Source organism: Electrophorus electricus, chromosome 2 (assembly GCF_041902795.1).
Source record: "Electrophorus electricus isolate QZ-2024a chromosome 2, ASM4190279v1, whole genome shotgun sequence".
NCBI classification, from domain to species: Eukaryota; Metazoa; Chordata; class Actinopteri; order Gymnotiformes; family Gymnotidae; genus Electrophorus; species Electrophorus electricus.
The window spans coordinates 13,642,061-13,657,157 of record NC_137498.1 but is presented as its reverse complement, the minus strand read 5'-3'; the positions used below and the strand labels follow the sequence as shown (position 1 = coordinate 13,657,157).

Below are 15,097 nucleotides of genomic sequence, written 5' to 3'. Positions count from 1 at the left end.
ATTGAATGATTAAAACATGAAGTCGATATCTGGATCACAGCAGAACCTAAAGCCCACAAAACCAAAAAAGAAGCATGGACATGTGTGTCTGTGTCTGTGTCTGTCTGTGTGTGTGTGTGTGTGTGTGTGTGTGTGTGTGTGTGTGTGTGTGCGCACGCGTGCAAGCATGCATGAATGTGTTAGTGTAGGCATGAATGTGTGTATGTGTTTGTGTGCATCAGCACTGGCTGTCCAGTCTTCTTGACCAAGTGTGTAGTGACCAAAGAGCTGCATCACAAACAATAAAAGTGAGGAATAAATAACACAAACAGAAATAAAGAAGTGAGTACAATTCTCACATCTGTAAACTGGTGGCTATATACACATATACGGGAGCAGGCATATATTTGTGAGTGTGGGTGTGTGTGTGGGCTGGTAGTAGGTGTGTATCACTTTGTACATTTAATGTGTGTGAAAAATTATGTATTTTTCTCCAGGTCCTTCAAATGTGGGTCTGGCCATCCTGAAGCAGCTGTGTGTGTGTGTGTGTGTGTGTGTGTGTGTGTGTGTATGTTTTTGTTTGTATGAATGTGCATGGATGTGGGTGCATATGTTTTTATGTGTGTGTATGTATGTGTGTGTTTACATGTATGTGTGCATGCCAATTCCCCCCCAGCTAGACACATCACAGACAGTGACGTCCAACAGATAGTGGCATGTCCAACTGCTGTCAGTGAACTGCACTCTACACACATTCTGCTGTCAAACTGCACCACACACACTTTCATGATGTAGTTGTTTATCAGTGGATGTAAACAGAAACTACAACTCTGTCCTGCTTTGGCTCTTTATTTATGAAACAGCAATAGACTCACTGCATACAGACAGTGGATGGCATTTGACTTTAAAAGGTATGATTAATAACAGAAAAAATATGCTGCTATTTAAAGGTCAAATATAAAAAAAATCCTTCAATAGAGATAAAAACATAAAATGCAGAAAAATTATTCCTTGGAAAAAATACCATAATGTAATAATAAAACGCAATACATTTTTTACAGACTCATAGAGCAAAATGATGCTTGTAGGAGTCAGAATTTAGTTCTAGATTGACAATATTTAAATTGACATTTAAATTGACATTTACAGCATTTAACATGTTGATTTAGCAGTTAGCCTCCTCAAGTGTACCAAAAACAAACAAACAAAAACCCCACAAGTTCTCTGGTTCTATATTTTGTCAGTCTTAGTCCTGCCCCTACAAGTCCTACTTTATGCTAGTATCTAATTAGCAATTGGCAAGTAATTAGCACCGGTTCCTCTCTACCGGACCGAACTACAGCACATTATTTCAGTGCCACTTAATGGGACAGGTCGGTGAAGAATCATATTTACTTTATTTTCCCTTAACCCGGGTAGACAAGACATGGTTGGAGTAAATTAAAGGAGCACATTTTGATCCTTTAATTTAGAACAAAAGATGCTAATGTTGCTAACAGACCATGCTTTTACTCAATAAATGTACACAATGTGATTTTAGACATTTATTAGACATTTTAATATTACTTTATTCATTTATTTCACTATTGTGGTAAACCTATTTCAATCACCAAAACAGGTTCACAAGAGTAAAGGTATTTTTTCTCATGAGATGAAAAATTTCCATATTCCATACATTGCTTTATGCAGTGATCCACATCAAATTCTACCTCAACAGGAAGATAGCTGAGATTGTTCTGAACACCGTGATATCAAACATGTAAGTACCTTTAAGGTGAATTTAAGAAAATAAGCAGAACAGACATTGCTCTGAGCCTTCCGATGGTTAAATGTCAGTGGTACGACAAAATCTGTGAGCACCGAATTCTGTCACTATAGAGCCTCAACACACAGATCACCATTTCTGACGGCTGTTGTAAGAATATGTGACCACACTGTACTGTCATAAAAAATGAGTTAAACACCAAACATGTATTTTAGGTGTTGTGATTTCTGATGGCTGGGTGCCGCTACTCTCTATTGATCCCAGATATAAATACCTTTGTGTAAATGAATGTATGAGGATGACAACACCTGTAGAGAGAAGGTAACACTCACCATCAGCAGAGTGGAGCACAAGGAGGAGATAAACACACAGCTGCATTCTTACTGAGTTTCACACACACACACACACACACACACACACACACACATAGCAGGACTGCTGCTACACACCGTACATACTCTTCAAAACTACAGTCTAGTGAATAACCTGACAGCTACACTTACAGTGGAGAGGAACTGTATTCAAATGAAGATATTCTGATAAATCTCTAACGCACAAACTTGGTCAGGTCAGTGGGTACAGCTGATCAGATGTGTGTGGCAGGTCTGTTAAACAGGTGTGTAGGTCTGAAGCTGGTCTGTTGATTTCTCTTGGTTTTCTTCTCTACTGCAGACTAGCTGTTCCATCTCCACCAGCAGTGTTATAGTGAACTCTGCTCATTTCTGACACTGAAGCAGGTCACATGAACAAGAACAACTCAGTTCATTCAGGATCTGACTCTGCACATGGTAAAATGGATGTTAATAGACACAATGAGAAAACAATCTGATTATAACAGCTTGCTAATGAGATTTTTACCTTTGTTTCTCTTGGTGTAATAAACCACAGCCACGATAATGTGGAGGAAGATCACAGCGACCAAAGCAAAGGGGATGTAGGGCAGAGTCTGAGGAGAGACTGTAACAACACAACAAACACTGACCCCAGTCTTACACAGCAGCAGAATATATTTATTTAACACAGCTGTGAACTGTTTCCTCTTCTAAACACTCCCTCTTAAACTAAATGTTAAACTATACTACATGTCATTTACTACTATTATTATTATCATTAGTAGTAGTATTCGTAGTAGCAGTATATAGTGGGTTAACTGGAGAATATTATTAAACAAAAGCATCTTAAATTCAGTGGTAGTTGATGAACAGAATGAATGTGGGGCCTCTACAAGAATAGAAAGTATGATGAGTTGAAAGTACTGAAGGTTCTGTGCTTTCATGCATTTTACATGTTTACATTTATATTTTGTACTACAGAACTGATAAATGTACAGTTTGTAAAAGCAAAAGTCTTCGGTTCGCTGTGTTACTGGTGGTTAATAGGATGGCTAAGTGTGAGGTTACAGGTTCTATAGGTGCAGTGTGTCCTTCAGTCATTTTCTGTGAGTGAATGAATAAGGGGCTCCTGAGTCAAGTCGAGTCGAGTCGAGTCGAGTCTCTCTCTCTCTCTCTCTCTCTCTCTCTCTCTCTCAGTTCATTTCAGTTCAGTAAGCTTTACTGGCATGACCATATACAACTATAGTATTGCCAAAGCAGAATTACAACATGAACATTACACAACATTACAACCTTTGCAATTATGGAAATTAAGAATTCTGTTATGATAAAGAACTTGAAGAGAAACTGTAATTGGTCTGAAATAATAATAATTGGAAGAAGTAAAAGGGAAGAAGTGAAAAGAAAGGGAAATAAATAAATTATAAGAATGGAAAATAATAAATAGTTAATAATAATAAATAGTTAGGTAACTTTTATAAACTGGGTAATATAGTCTGTTTGTGTGTGTGTGTGTGTGTGTGTGTGTGTGTGTGTGTGTGTGTGTTTGGGTGGGTTAATCACTGTCCCTCATCTTATGGCAGGCAGATATGTATCACCCAGCTAAAGCGCTGCTTTCCTTCTTTTCGCCCAGTAGGATGGGCAGTTTGTCAGTGTTAGACAGACACTTAAAGTTGGGGTGGACCGTCTCAGATTTTGTATAGTAAATTTGCCGTATTTGGATGAATTTTTCACATTCAGTGAGGAAGTGCAGCTCTGTCTCTACAGTGTCATATTTACATTGCTGACAGAGTCTCTGTTCTCTGGGCAGCCATGACATTTATATCGGCTGGTCTGGACGGCCAGGCTGTGTTCTCTGAGTCTGGACTTTGTCAACGTGGTTCTGTGTTTAATGTCAGTCACTGTGTACAGGTCGTCTGCTACCGTGTACTGATGTTTTAGGGCCAGATAACGCTGCATTTTGCTTTGTGCTTGTGTTTGTGTTCCAGTGGGTGATGTAGTTTAGTTTGTGAAGTGTAATAATTTGATTTGGTCTGATTGTACTTCAGACTGGTCCTGATGTGTTAGTGTTAGTGTGTGTTAATGAACAGCACCAGCTGTGAGAGGAGACTCTTCCCTCTGCTCTTTTTTCCTTCTCTCCCTCTCCCTCTCCCTCCCTCTCTTTCTCTCTCTCCCTCTTTCTCCCCCCCTCCCTCTTTCTCTTTCTCCCCCTCTCTCTAGAGCAAATGAGAACAGTAGTAACTAAATAAGGAAACTAAACAAGTCGTGTGTAATATGGGTATATAACTGACTAGAACCTAAACAGGACAGAAGACAAGAGGCATTAACTACAGGCATGAAATACAAATACAAACAGAAGATGTAACTAGAAACAGACAGAAGTAGAACTGCAGATCCTGCCGCTGGATAGATTTTTTGTTTTATGTAGTACAGTAGTTAGTTATTGGTACAGATCAGTCACTATATGCAGTCAACAACATTTCATACATTAAATACACAAGAGGTTGGTTTACCTGTTACTTGAAGTTGCACATCTATAAGATGATAACTGCTGATGCTACACCTGTACTGTCCCCAGTCCTCTTTAGTCAGACCAGATATGAATAGAGAGAAATTTCTTGGAGCAGGAACTAGCTGAATTCTATCAGTGTAACGGTTTGTCTGGTCAATTGGGTAGATGACATCAGATTCATTTATAAAACTCCATCTGACGGTTTTTGGCTCGGCCAGCAGTTCGGTGCAGTAACAGGGCAGCAGGACAGACCCTCCCACGTATCCACTCAGCACTGTGGGAGGCTTCACAACATCCTTACAGACTAGATAGAGCAGAAACACTGACATGTTACACTACTGTTATGAAGTAACCTGTACAACCAGTGACATTCATCTGTGACCCATCATATGAAGACAAAACAAATCCTTTTGTTACAGAATTGATGCAAGTTTATGCTCTCTGTCACATGCATTAAAATATAAATGGATTAGAAAAATCTTGTAGAGTCAGTGGTTCTAGCCCATCTGGTGTAACACACAGTTAGTGTTAACCATCCTCCAACTCCAGTCATGGTCAGTGTCTGACAACTGAACCACTGTTGGCTGGATATCTTTCACTGTCAGAACACTCTCAACCTACCAGTAGCACTGAATCCAGTAACACTGCTGTACCTGAACCACTCATACCAGTACAACACCCAATACCAAGCCTCCAGCACTGTAGTGGGACTGACGTGTGGAGAATGGTTCAGTATCCACATATACTGGGACATCTGTGGTCAGAAACTGACCAGTGATATCCTGGGTGCAGGGTGACACACAAACTGTGTAAGACACCAGGTGGACACAGCCTGTAATTATACCTACACATTCACTTATTAGAGGTACTGAAAGTGTTCAGTGAGGGCAGGTGAAATGTATGTCAGTTGTGTTTAACTCTTCTAGACTGGTGACAGAGGGTGTCTGGTGACTAATATCTGAGGATAATGTGGTCCACATGATAGATACATAAATATGTAATGGTGTTTCTCTATTTTTAAATGTCCTGTTTTTGAATTTCAGTCATAAGTGGTGAATGTATTTATATTACATTTAATTGTATGTTTAAAAAGAAAAGTTCATTCTGGAAAATGAACCAAGCTAAATCTACTTATGTGATTTTCTTTGCATTAGGACTGTGTTTACTAATAATATTTTACCTGAAACATAAAGTTTGATGTCTTTGTGTTTATTCCCTTTAGTTTGACACCTGTAGTCTCCCTCATCCTCTTCAGTCAGGTGTGATATGAGTAGAGAGAGATTTCCTGGAGAGTGAGCAGTATTCAGCTGAACTCTGTTTCTGTACTGTTCACTCTCACTGGAGATCACATCCCATGTGTTTCTGTTTGGGTTGTATTTCTTCCAGGTGAAACTCTCAGGTTCGTTGTGTAGTTCGATGCAGCTGCAGGGTAGCAGTACTGAGTCTCCTGTGTGTGCAGTGATGAGTTTTAGCTCCCTGTTGTGTTCCAGTACACAACCTGTAGAAACACACCCTACTGTCAGACTCCACCACATTTGCTTGTTAGATTAATACATATTTACTTTAATATTATATGATTTTTGGCATTGTCCTAATGACATTTTTATCCTTATAACCCTGATAGTTAGAAGGCGTAACTGAATAATTCAGTTTCTCCATTTAGGTAACAATTTGAGGTATGTTTGTTTGTTGGTAAGCAGAAATATAACACATTTTTAATATTTGATCAAAATCTGCATTTCAATTTTACTAACACTTTCCTTAAAACTGGTCTTCATAAATCCTTCGTAACAGCTCATGCAAACCTACATATGACTTTATAAAGGCTGATTCTGACAGACATTAACTGTTATATAGGCTTCTCTTGGTAACATAATACTATCGGTTGATTAATTTATATAACACCTCAGTCAGGTGAGTTAAAATAACATATGTTAAGATAACAAACCTTTATAACTACTGTAGTAATAAGGTTTGCACATTTGTAACTCAGACAGGTCCATCATGTGATATTAATATTGAGACTTGGTGGTGAGGCTGAAATGAAACTCCCATATGACTCTTTTGTAAATTACTCTGTACTCAAAGTGATATGTTGCCTATTTTGCCCTGGTCCTTAAAAAACTGTTCAATTTTGCTCTTCATAAGATGTTTATGTATGTCTAAGGTAACGGCATAACATTAATAGACAGGGAAAGGTCAGAGACAACATGTATAACTGTGAAGCCTTCACTACAATTCTTTATATCAAGCCAGCCATCCACTGCCACATACAACACGATACTGATCACATTCTTCAAGTGCTCGTGTGTGTTCAGTTTTCCACCTCATCTCACTTGGTATGTGTGTGTGTCTAGTTGTGTCTATACAGGCAAAGGTCTGAGTAGGAACCATTCTAACAGAAATGGGACCTTATAGAGATGATCCAGTTAGATTCCCATTCTAATTACATTCCCATCACATTCCTATTAAGACTTAAGCGTCGGTCACATCTAACTGCCACCTTGCTAATGTTTTCACATGGGTGGAGCAAAATCAGGTGACTATGTGCCTTGATAGTGTTCTTGGAGGGAAATTTGGAGGAAACAGTCATTCAGAAAACAACTATCACTATCTGACTTGTTAGTCTGGTTTTTGAGACATTGTGTTAATAATGAGTATAAAGATAACAGCTATTTTTTTCTTTCAGAAAGAAGCAAGTAAAGCCCAGTCCTCTAGTTTTCCTCTAGTAAATTTAAACTAGATTAACTTGACACAAACATTGATCTAAATCATAGATCCATATATTATAGATTAGTGGGTGCAACATGAACTTACTCACTACCGCAAGCAAATTCCCGCAGTTTTCGCATTTTCATCCATGCTCATTCAAGTCAAAGGGTTTATTTGCCAGGCAGATTTTACTTGCATTCGGTGTGACCGCTGCTTTTTTACCGCAGATTCAGAGTCCGATGCCACCTTCAAATTTAGCCTAAATAAGATGCCTTAGCAGGCAGCATATTTCAGGGGGTGAACAGTGACCACACTTAATCAACAGTCTAGGATTTAGAAACATATTAGTTATGGCTTCCATAGACATTCCAGAAAATTCTAAAACAATAAATTTAAAGCCTCATGTCAACCAGCTACAAGATTAAGCAAAAAAAAATTAAAAATGCTGGGGCAGAGCTGGTGGACTGAGGAGGTACATTTGGAGAAATTTGGATACATTTGGTACATTTGGAGATGAACATGCTTCATAAGAACTGTGCAGATATATATATATATATATATATATATATATATATATATATATATATATATATATATATATATATATATATATATATTTTATTTTTTTTTTATTTTTATTTTTTTTCTGATGGAACCTTTGATACTAAGGCACCAAAGCTCATATCAGTGTACCGAAGCTTTTATCAGTTACTATTACCACTAATATTACCACTAAAGGTACTATTACCACTAATATTACCACTAAAGTTACTACTAACATGTGACTACTGATGCTGGAAGCTTCAAACATCACTGAAGCACAGGATGAGGATGAGACTGTTTCATAAGTTTGGTACTGTCCTATAACTTGGAAGTCAAAAGGGAGAATAAACATTTCATAACGCCAACCTGTTGTTTTTACATAAAAGGGAAACAATGATTTTAAACAAATTATTGCAGAATTTAATTACTAAACATCATTACTGATCATCCATTTTTTTAATGACATATGAAGGCGGTGGAGTGTTGTATTATTCATAGTGCTGCGCAGTTTTTAATCTATGGCTGCTATAATTTCTGAGAACCACCAGGTGTCGCTGTTTTGTCACCAGCTTTCAATGCTCCAAAGCTTCAAGTCCTTTAGCAGTACAATAAGGAAGAACCTCAAACGCTTCACAGGACTTCGTCTGCACATCATTAGCAAGAAGGAAGTTAAACAGTAAACACTAGAATAACGAGCAGGCTAATAACGTTACCAAACAACAATAAACTCATGGAAGGACGAGAGAGCGCACATTCAGATACCCACAACCAAGACGACAAAACAAGAGATATTTATACAAAGACTAACGAATGCAAACTAGACAAACGAGGGGTCGGAACAGAAAAACCAAAACAAAGAAGCACCGGACACGAGCGAACAGAACCAGGAAGAAAACCTAAACAAAGCACGCGGGAAAGCGTGACGTCAGGGAGGAGGTGACGGTGAAAGATGAGCTGAAACCTGCATAGGTGACGATTTACAGGCCATGTGTGTTAAAACCTGAGACATTCTTACTTGAACTACACAAGACATTTGTTACAATTAAAGGAGTATTTGACCATCACTGAACTAAACGTTACTGGTAATGTGCACAGATGACAGCACAACAACAAATATAACAGCAGAAAGACTACAAGTAACTCAGACAACCAAGACTTTGCTAGTGTGGATACATAAGAAAACCTTAAAGCTGGATTTATCATTTGCAGTTGGATTTGGATCAAAAACAATGTTTTACCTTTAATGGTGAGTCTGATGTATTTATATTTCTTCTTTGTAAGATAACAGCTGTAGTCTCCCTCATCCTCTTCAGTCAGGTGTGATATGAGTAGAGAGAGATTTCCTGGAGAGTGAGCAGTACCCATCTGAACTCTATTTCTGTACTGTTCACTCTCACTGGTGATCACATCCCATGTTTGTCTTCTTGTGTTGTGTTTCCTCCAGGTGAAACTCTCAGGTTTGGCGTGTGGGTCAGTACAGGAGCAGGGCAGCAGTACTGAGTCTCCTGTGTATGCAGTGACGTCGTCTGTCTTCTGATTCTCTGCCAAACTGCAGCCTGCAGAAACACACGAGATAAAGGCCTTCACTATTAAACATGGCTGCACATGTACATGTAAAATGGTTATTATTACATATGGCATAATTAATTATTATTATTATTATATATGACATACTCCATTATTATTATATATGACATACTTAACTATTATATATGACATACTTAATTGCTGCAGGTCCAGTCACCTGATGGTACTGATGGTACCAGCCAACTGATGATGGTACTGGAAATCACTAAGATATTTCCCAATAGATGTTGGTATGATGGATGCATGACCATCAAGTTATAAGATGTAAATGTCTGATTATACTGATTATAGATTGTCTCCCTCCCTCCCCTCCCTCCCCTCCCTCCATCTCTCTGCACTCCCTCCCTCCTTCTCTCCCTCTCCCCTCCCACTAAAGTTACTCATAACGTGACTAATCTTGTTTGAATCTTCAAACATCACAGATAGACAGGATGAGGTTGAGACTGCTTCATAAGTTTGGCACTGTCCTATAACTTGGAAGCTTTATCTTTTTACTAAAAAATTGGAAATGTGCAAATTATAGAAGCCAAAAGGGAGAGTAAATGTTTCATAACGTCACCCTGTTGTCTGACAGTATAGTTTTGTAGTGCGTTTTCACATAAAAAGGTAAACAATGATTTTAAACAAATTATTGCAAAATTTAATTACTAAACATCATTACTGATCATCATTTTTTTAATGAAATATGAAGGCGGTGGAGTGTTGTATTGTGCAGTTTTGAATCTATGGCTGCTATAATTTCTGAAAACCACCAGGTGTCGCTGTTTTGTCACCAGCTTTCAATGCTCCAAAGCTTCGAATCCTTCAGCAGTACAATAAGGAAGAACCTCAAACGCTTCACAAGACTTCGTCTGCACATCATTACCAAAAAGGAAGTAAAAACACATCTGCAGATGAAAACACACCTGCATTCCACAACACACTACACACAGCTACAGCAGTAACACTGCTACACATCTTATACACTCTACAAAACTAGAGTGTACTGAACACTGAAAACTGTAGCCCAGACTACAGTCTGTCTAGTGAAACCACCACACAACTATGACCTGGAACTCTACAACTCTCTCAGTAGAACTCCACTGAAATTCTCCACACACTAATATCCACAGTAGAGGGGACGTGTGTTCAAGTGCAAAATAAATTATTCCTCCGCTTCTTTCTCTCTCACATACAGACTAAATCTAACAGTGAAACAGTGTCTTTCTAGTGTCATCACTTCCTCCTGAGCTGCCAGTGTTCAGTCCCCATCCTGAGTAAAGTGATCCTGCAGTAAGAAGTAGTGCTACAGAGTGATCCCCCTCAGCACTGTTTGGTCACATCATTTCACTCCTGCACATAAAGTGATCAGAGGACCAAACTGAATGTTAGCTTAGCAAATATTAGAGAGATCAGACAGGAAGAGCTCTAGAATTCATGCTGATCAAAATAAACTTTGATCATTTAATCAGGTAAACATGAGGATGGTCTGATAACATTCATATTATTCATAAAGTACAGGTGGACTGCAGCAGTCTATGATCATGTTGTAGTTTTCATACTATTAAGAAAAAACTACTTAAGAGAAGCTGTGAAATCCACAAACTGACACAGAACCACTAAAGGAGTCACCAAAGTAAAGACCACTTTGGCTGTAGACAGTACAATGTCATCACAACCCAACAGTTATCACAGGAGGTAGAAACATTTTCTCACCTTTTCTCTGTTACTTTGTTCTTTTTGTTGTTAAAGCTGTCAAAAGCTGTTTAACAACTGTTTGATGATGGTGGATATCTATAAAGTAACTAATTGAGGCTGTAGGCTAGTGTGCACTGCGCTGTAACAACAACAACAACAAAATAAAATAAAAACTGTAAAAAGACAAAACCCCCAGCATGGGCTGTCTAAGCCTCCTGGCCAATCGATGAACAAATGAGGAATAAATAACTCAAACAGAAATAAACAAGTGAGCACATTTCACACGTAGCACCGAGTGCAACCAGATTAGCAATACATATGTGAGAAGGAAGATGTGCATACTGGGAAACTGTACTGTCTTTATGGTTTTAGTTTTTTCTTATTTGTTCATTTTTTTATTTGTAATTTTTCTAAGCCTCTAAGATAAGAGGAACAACATAGGAGAACTTGAAGCCCAAACACCCAACAAGAAGAGAGAGAGAGAGAGTGTGTGTGTGTGTGTGTGTGTGTGTGTGTGCAGCAGCATGGGCTGTCCAAGCCTCCTGACCAATTGATGAACAAATGAGGAATAAATAACACAAACAGAAATAAACAAGTGAGCACATGTCACACGTAGCACCCAGTGCACCCAGATTAGCAATACATATGTGAGGAGGAAGCGGTGCATGCTGGGAATTCTCACATCTGTAAACTGGTAGCCATGACTATGGTGACATCAGAATAACGTAGGAATAAATAAGAAAACAGTCTTTAAACTGGAGTCATTGGAATTTATGCTGCCAGAGTCAGTTAATGATTGACTGATTAAACCATTAAGTTCAGAGCTGAATCTCTGTCACTGATGAGGATTTGGAGACTGTTTGACAATCTTCATGGGTGAGTGAAAGAAGTAAACATGTCGTTCACACAACACTAAGAGGAACAGCACAGCAGAATTTTAAGCTCACGGACCCAAAAAGGAAGCAATCGCATATGCATGTCTGTGTGTGTGTGTGTGTGTGTGTGTGTGTGTTATTTATGTATTGCTAAACTGCACCAAGGAGGAAGAAGTGCATGCTAGGAAACTGTACTGTCTTTATGGTTTTATTTTTTTCTTATTTGTTCATTTTTTATTTGTAATTTTTTCTAAGCCTCTATAAGATAAGAGGAAAAACATAGGAGAACTTGAAGCCCAAACACCAAACAAGGAGAGAGAGAGAGAGAGAGAGAGAGAGAGAGAGCAGGGCGGGGGAGGGGGTGTTTTTGCATCTACAAGTATCACTTTGAATGTACATTTACTGTGTGTGTAAAATTGTCTTTCTCCACGTCCTTCAGATGTGGGTCTGGCCATCCTGCAGCAGCTGTGCATGTTTTTGTGTGTGTGTGTGTGTGTGCGCGCGCGTTTGTGCGCATGAGAGAGAGTGTGTTAGTTATGTATTGTTAAATTGTTAAACAGTGCTACAGGTTTGCTAGGAGGAAGAGGTGCTTGCTGGGAAACTGGACTGTCTTTGTGATATTACAGTTTTTTGCAAGACACAAAAACAGGGACATGTGACACAATAATTGAAACCACTAACTCATGTAGCCCATCTCCTGACCTGTTATACTAAACCAAAAGCACCTTTCCTTATTTACACTCATTTTGTATTTCTAAAACACATTTTTTCAATACATTAAACACAATTCTCTATATTGGACACATCATTCAACAGCACAGATTTCAGTGCCACTTAACGGGACAAGTCGGCGAAGAAACAAATTTACTTTACTCTCCCTTAACCCGGGTGGACAAGACATGTTTGGAGTCCGTATTTTGCTCCTTTAGAACAAAAGCTGCTAACATTGCTAACAAACACTGGAAGCCAACAGCAATGATAGCTAATAGGATTTGTAAATAAGTCAGATAGCGAGCTACATGTCCTCAAACCTCATCCAGGTCGCTTCCCGGTGACGTGTTTCTTCACTTGTCTAGTTCACAGTGAGTTATACGACACACCCACTAGTCTGGGAGATATTTATTAACACTTGGATGCTGTTTGACCGGCTTGAGAGAAGTTTGTGGACATGTATTTACGAAAACAATATTTTAGTTGCTGTTAACTTCCAGTGTTTGTTAGCAACGTTAGCATTTATCATCTTTTGTTCTAAACTAGAGGCAAAATTTATTGGTCAATAGACCGAATCTGGGGTAAGTGGTTAGCTGCTGCTCTCTGCTGATCCCAGATATAAATACCTTTGTGCAAATGAATGTATAAGGATGACAACACCTGTAGAGAGAAGGTAACACTCACCATCAGCAGCGTGGAGCACAAGGAGCAGATAAACACACACCTGCATTCTTACTGTGTTACACACACTACACACAGCTACAGCAGGACTGCTGATACACACCGTACACACTCTTCAATACGGTCTACTGAATGACTTCACAAGTACACTTATAGTGGAGAGGAAGTGTATTCAGATGAAACTTTGACCAAATAACCTCAACACAACACACACACCAAATATAGAGATGCGGTAGGTTTTGTAAGTTGTCATGTGGTATGTCCTCTTTCTTCTTTATCAGTCAGTGATCTATCAGATATTCTCACATTGTCAGTGAGGACGGTCTCATTCTTAGTTAAGTGGCTCCGTCCTTTGTCACAGAGAAACGATGTAGAAGCTCAGGGGGTGAGACCCAACATAAGCTCCCTCACTGCTGTTTGGTGATTTCATTTCACTACGACACCCAAAGTACTTCAAAGGCTTATTAATGAAAATAGTGTAACGCTTCCTACCTGGAGTGAGGAACAGGTGCTACAGGGTAACCACGATGCGTGGAGTTAACATGGAGTGACACACACACTGGTGTGCGTAATACGAAAGACTTTTATTCTCTCCTGGACCACATCAAGCCAGGTCACACGGCTATCATCATTCTACTTATATGTAAAGGAAACAGTAAAAAGCACCGTACAGCGTTACCAAAGAAAAAGGAGTGTTGAGAGGGTGAGCAGAAAGGTGACGGTTTTTTCTCTCTCTCTCTCTCTCTCTCTCTCTCTCTCTCTGTTACTCAATCTACATAATAATAAAGCTCCCTCTTAAAGGCGCAGTACAACTGTGTCTGTTACAACAGCATGTGGAATTACAGCAGCCACAAAACTGGCTACCTGAGACTTTCAAAAAGTTTGAACAGATATTTAAAGGAGCATTTAATTTCAGAGCATTATTTTTACCCACAATGCAGTGCATGAAACATAAGTCAGGTTGAATTTTAATTGCACATTTTCATCTTGGTTCAGTTTCAAATTTGATGTGGAATTTGTTTGCAGAAGTAACGTGTTTGTTGGCCAAAAAACTGGTCCTCACTCTGTAAGAATGTCACTCCACCACTAGAGATGTGAACTCTACACACACCACAAATGTACTGTTGCTTTCAGCTTCTGCGTGTGGGTTTTATATATATCTATATATCTATATATCCACCTGATAAAAAAGAACTGCCAAATCTTTATCGAATTTATCAACTTTTACAATACGTTTTCAGATCATATCTAAAGCTGCACTATGTAGAATGTATGTTGTCCACTACACTATCTGACAGAAACCTTGGCCTCACCATTAAGAAACAATGTCATTGTGAGGACTTACTGTGCCCTGGGCCTATGAGGCACTGTGTTTACCGTCCCCTCTGCCCTGGTGGCACAATGTTTACCATGCCCTGGGCCCTGGGTGGTGCTGTGTTAATGTGCACAAACTCAGGCATCTGAATGGTAATAAAGGTTTTCAGTGAGACCTGAATGGGTCTTCATTTGTTTTGACAAAACAATCATAGCAGTCTCTAACACATCAATCAGGGGCAGGGGAGTTATAATATCAGGGGTGTTGGTGATATTTGTCATTGTTTCATACACATATTACTTAAGTCATGGAAAATATGTAATTCTAAAACAGACATGGCAATGTGACAAATATACATTAACCTCCAAACTCTCTGACTGACCTGTGACTCATTTATAAATCAATTTG

General features: G+C 38.9%; 1 protein-coding gene across 2 annotated transcripts; it reads right to left on the bottom strand.

Moving 5' to 3' along the window:
- Window positions 1–812: 812 nt before the first annotated feature.
- Window positions 813–14,086, bottom strand: LOC145647978 (cell adhesion molecule CEACAM3-like). Of its 2 annotated transcripts, XM_081695492.1 has the most exons (6): window positions 13,867–14,086; window positions 9,082–9,399; window positions 5,769–6,086; window positions 4,590–4,892; window positions 2,603–2,701; window positions 813–2,472 (listed from the first exon to the last, which is right to left on the bottom strand). In XM_081695492.1, exons 2-6 carry the CDS (start codon window positions 9,206–9,208, stop codon window positions 2,408–2,410), a joined length of 912 nt encoding a protein of 303 aa, XP_081551618.1. In that variant the 5' UTR covers window positions 9,209–9,399; window positions 13,867–14,086; the 3' UTR covers window positions 813–2,407. The 2 variants fall into 2 exon arrangements, with proteins under 2 accessions (XP_081551618.1, XP_081551619.1); XM_081695493.1 differs by lacking the exons at window positions 9,082–9,399; window positions 13,867–14,086 and adding an exon at window positions 7,410–7,791.
- Between the last annotated feature and the right edge of the window lie 1,011 nt (window positions 14,087–15,097).

Excerpts from the sequence above, each read along its gene's own strand:
- LOC145647978 (XM_081695492.1), bottom strand. The coding sequence starts at position 9,208 with ATGGGTACTGCTCACTCTCCAGGAAATCTCTCTCTACTCATATCACAC. Across the intron at positions 4,893-5,768 it reads CATCAAACTTTATGTTTCAG|TCTGTAAGGATGTTGTGAAG; the intron begins GTAAAATATTAT and ends TGCTCTATCTAG. Across the intron at positions 2,473-2,602 it reads TTACACCAAGAGAAACAAAG|TGTCAGAAATGAGCAGAGTT; the intron begins GTAAAAATCTCA and ends GACCTGCTTCAG.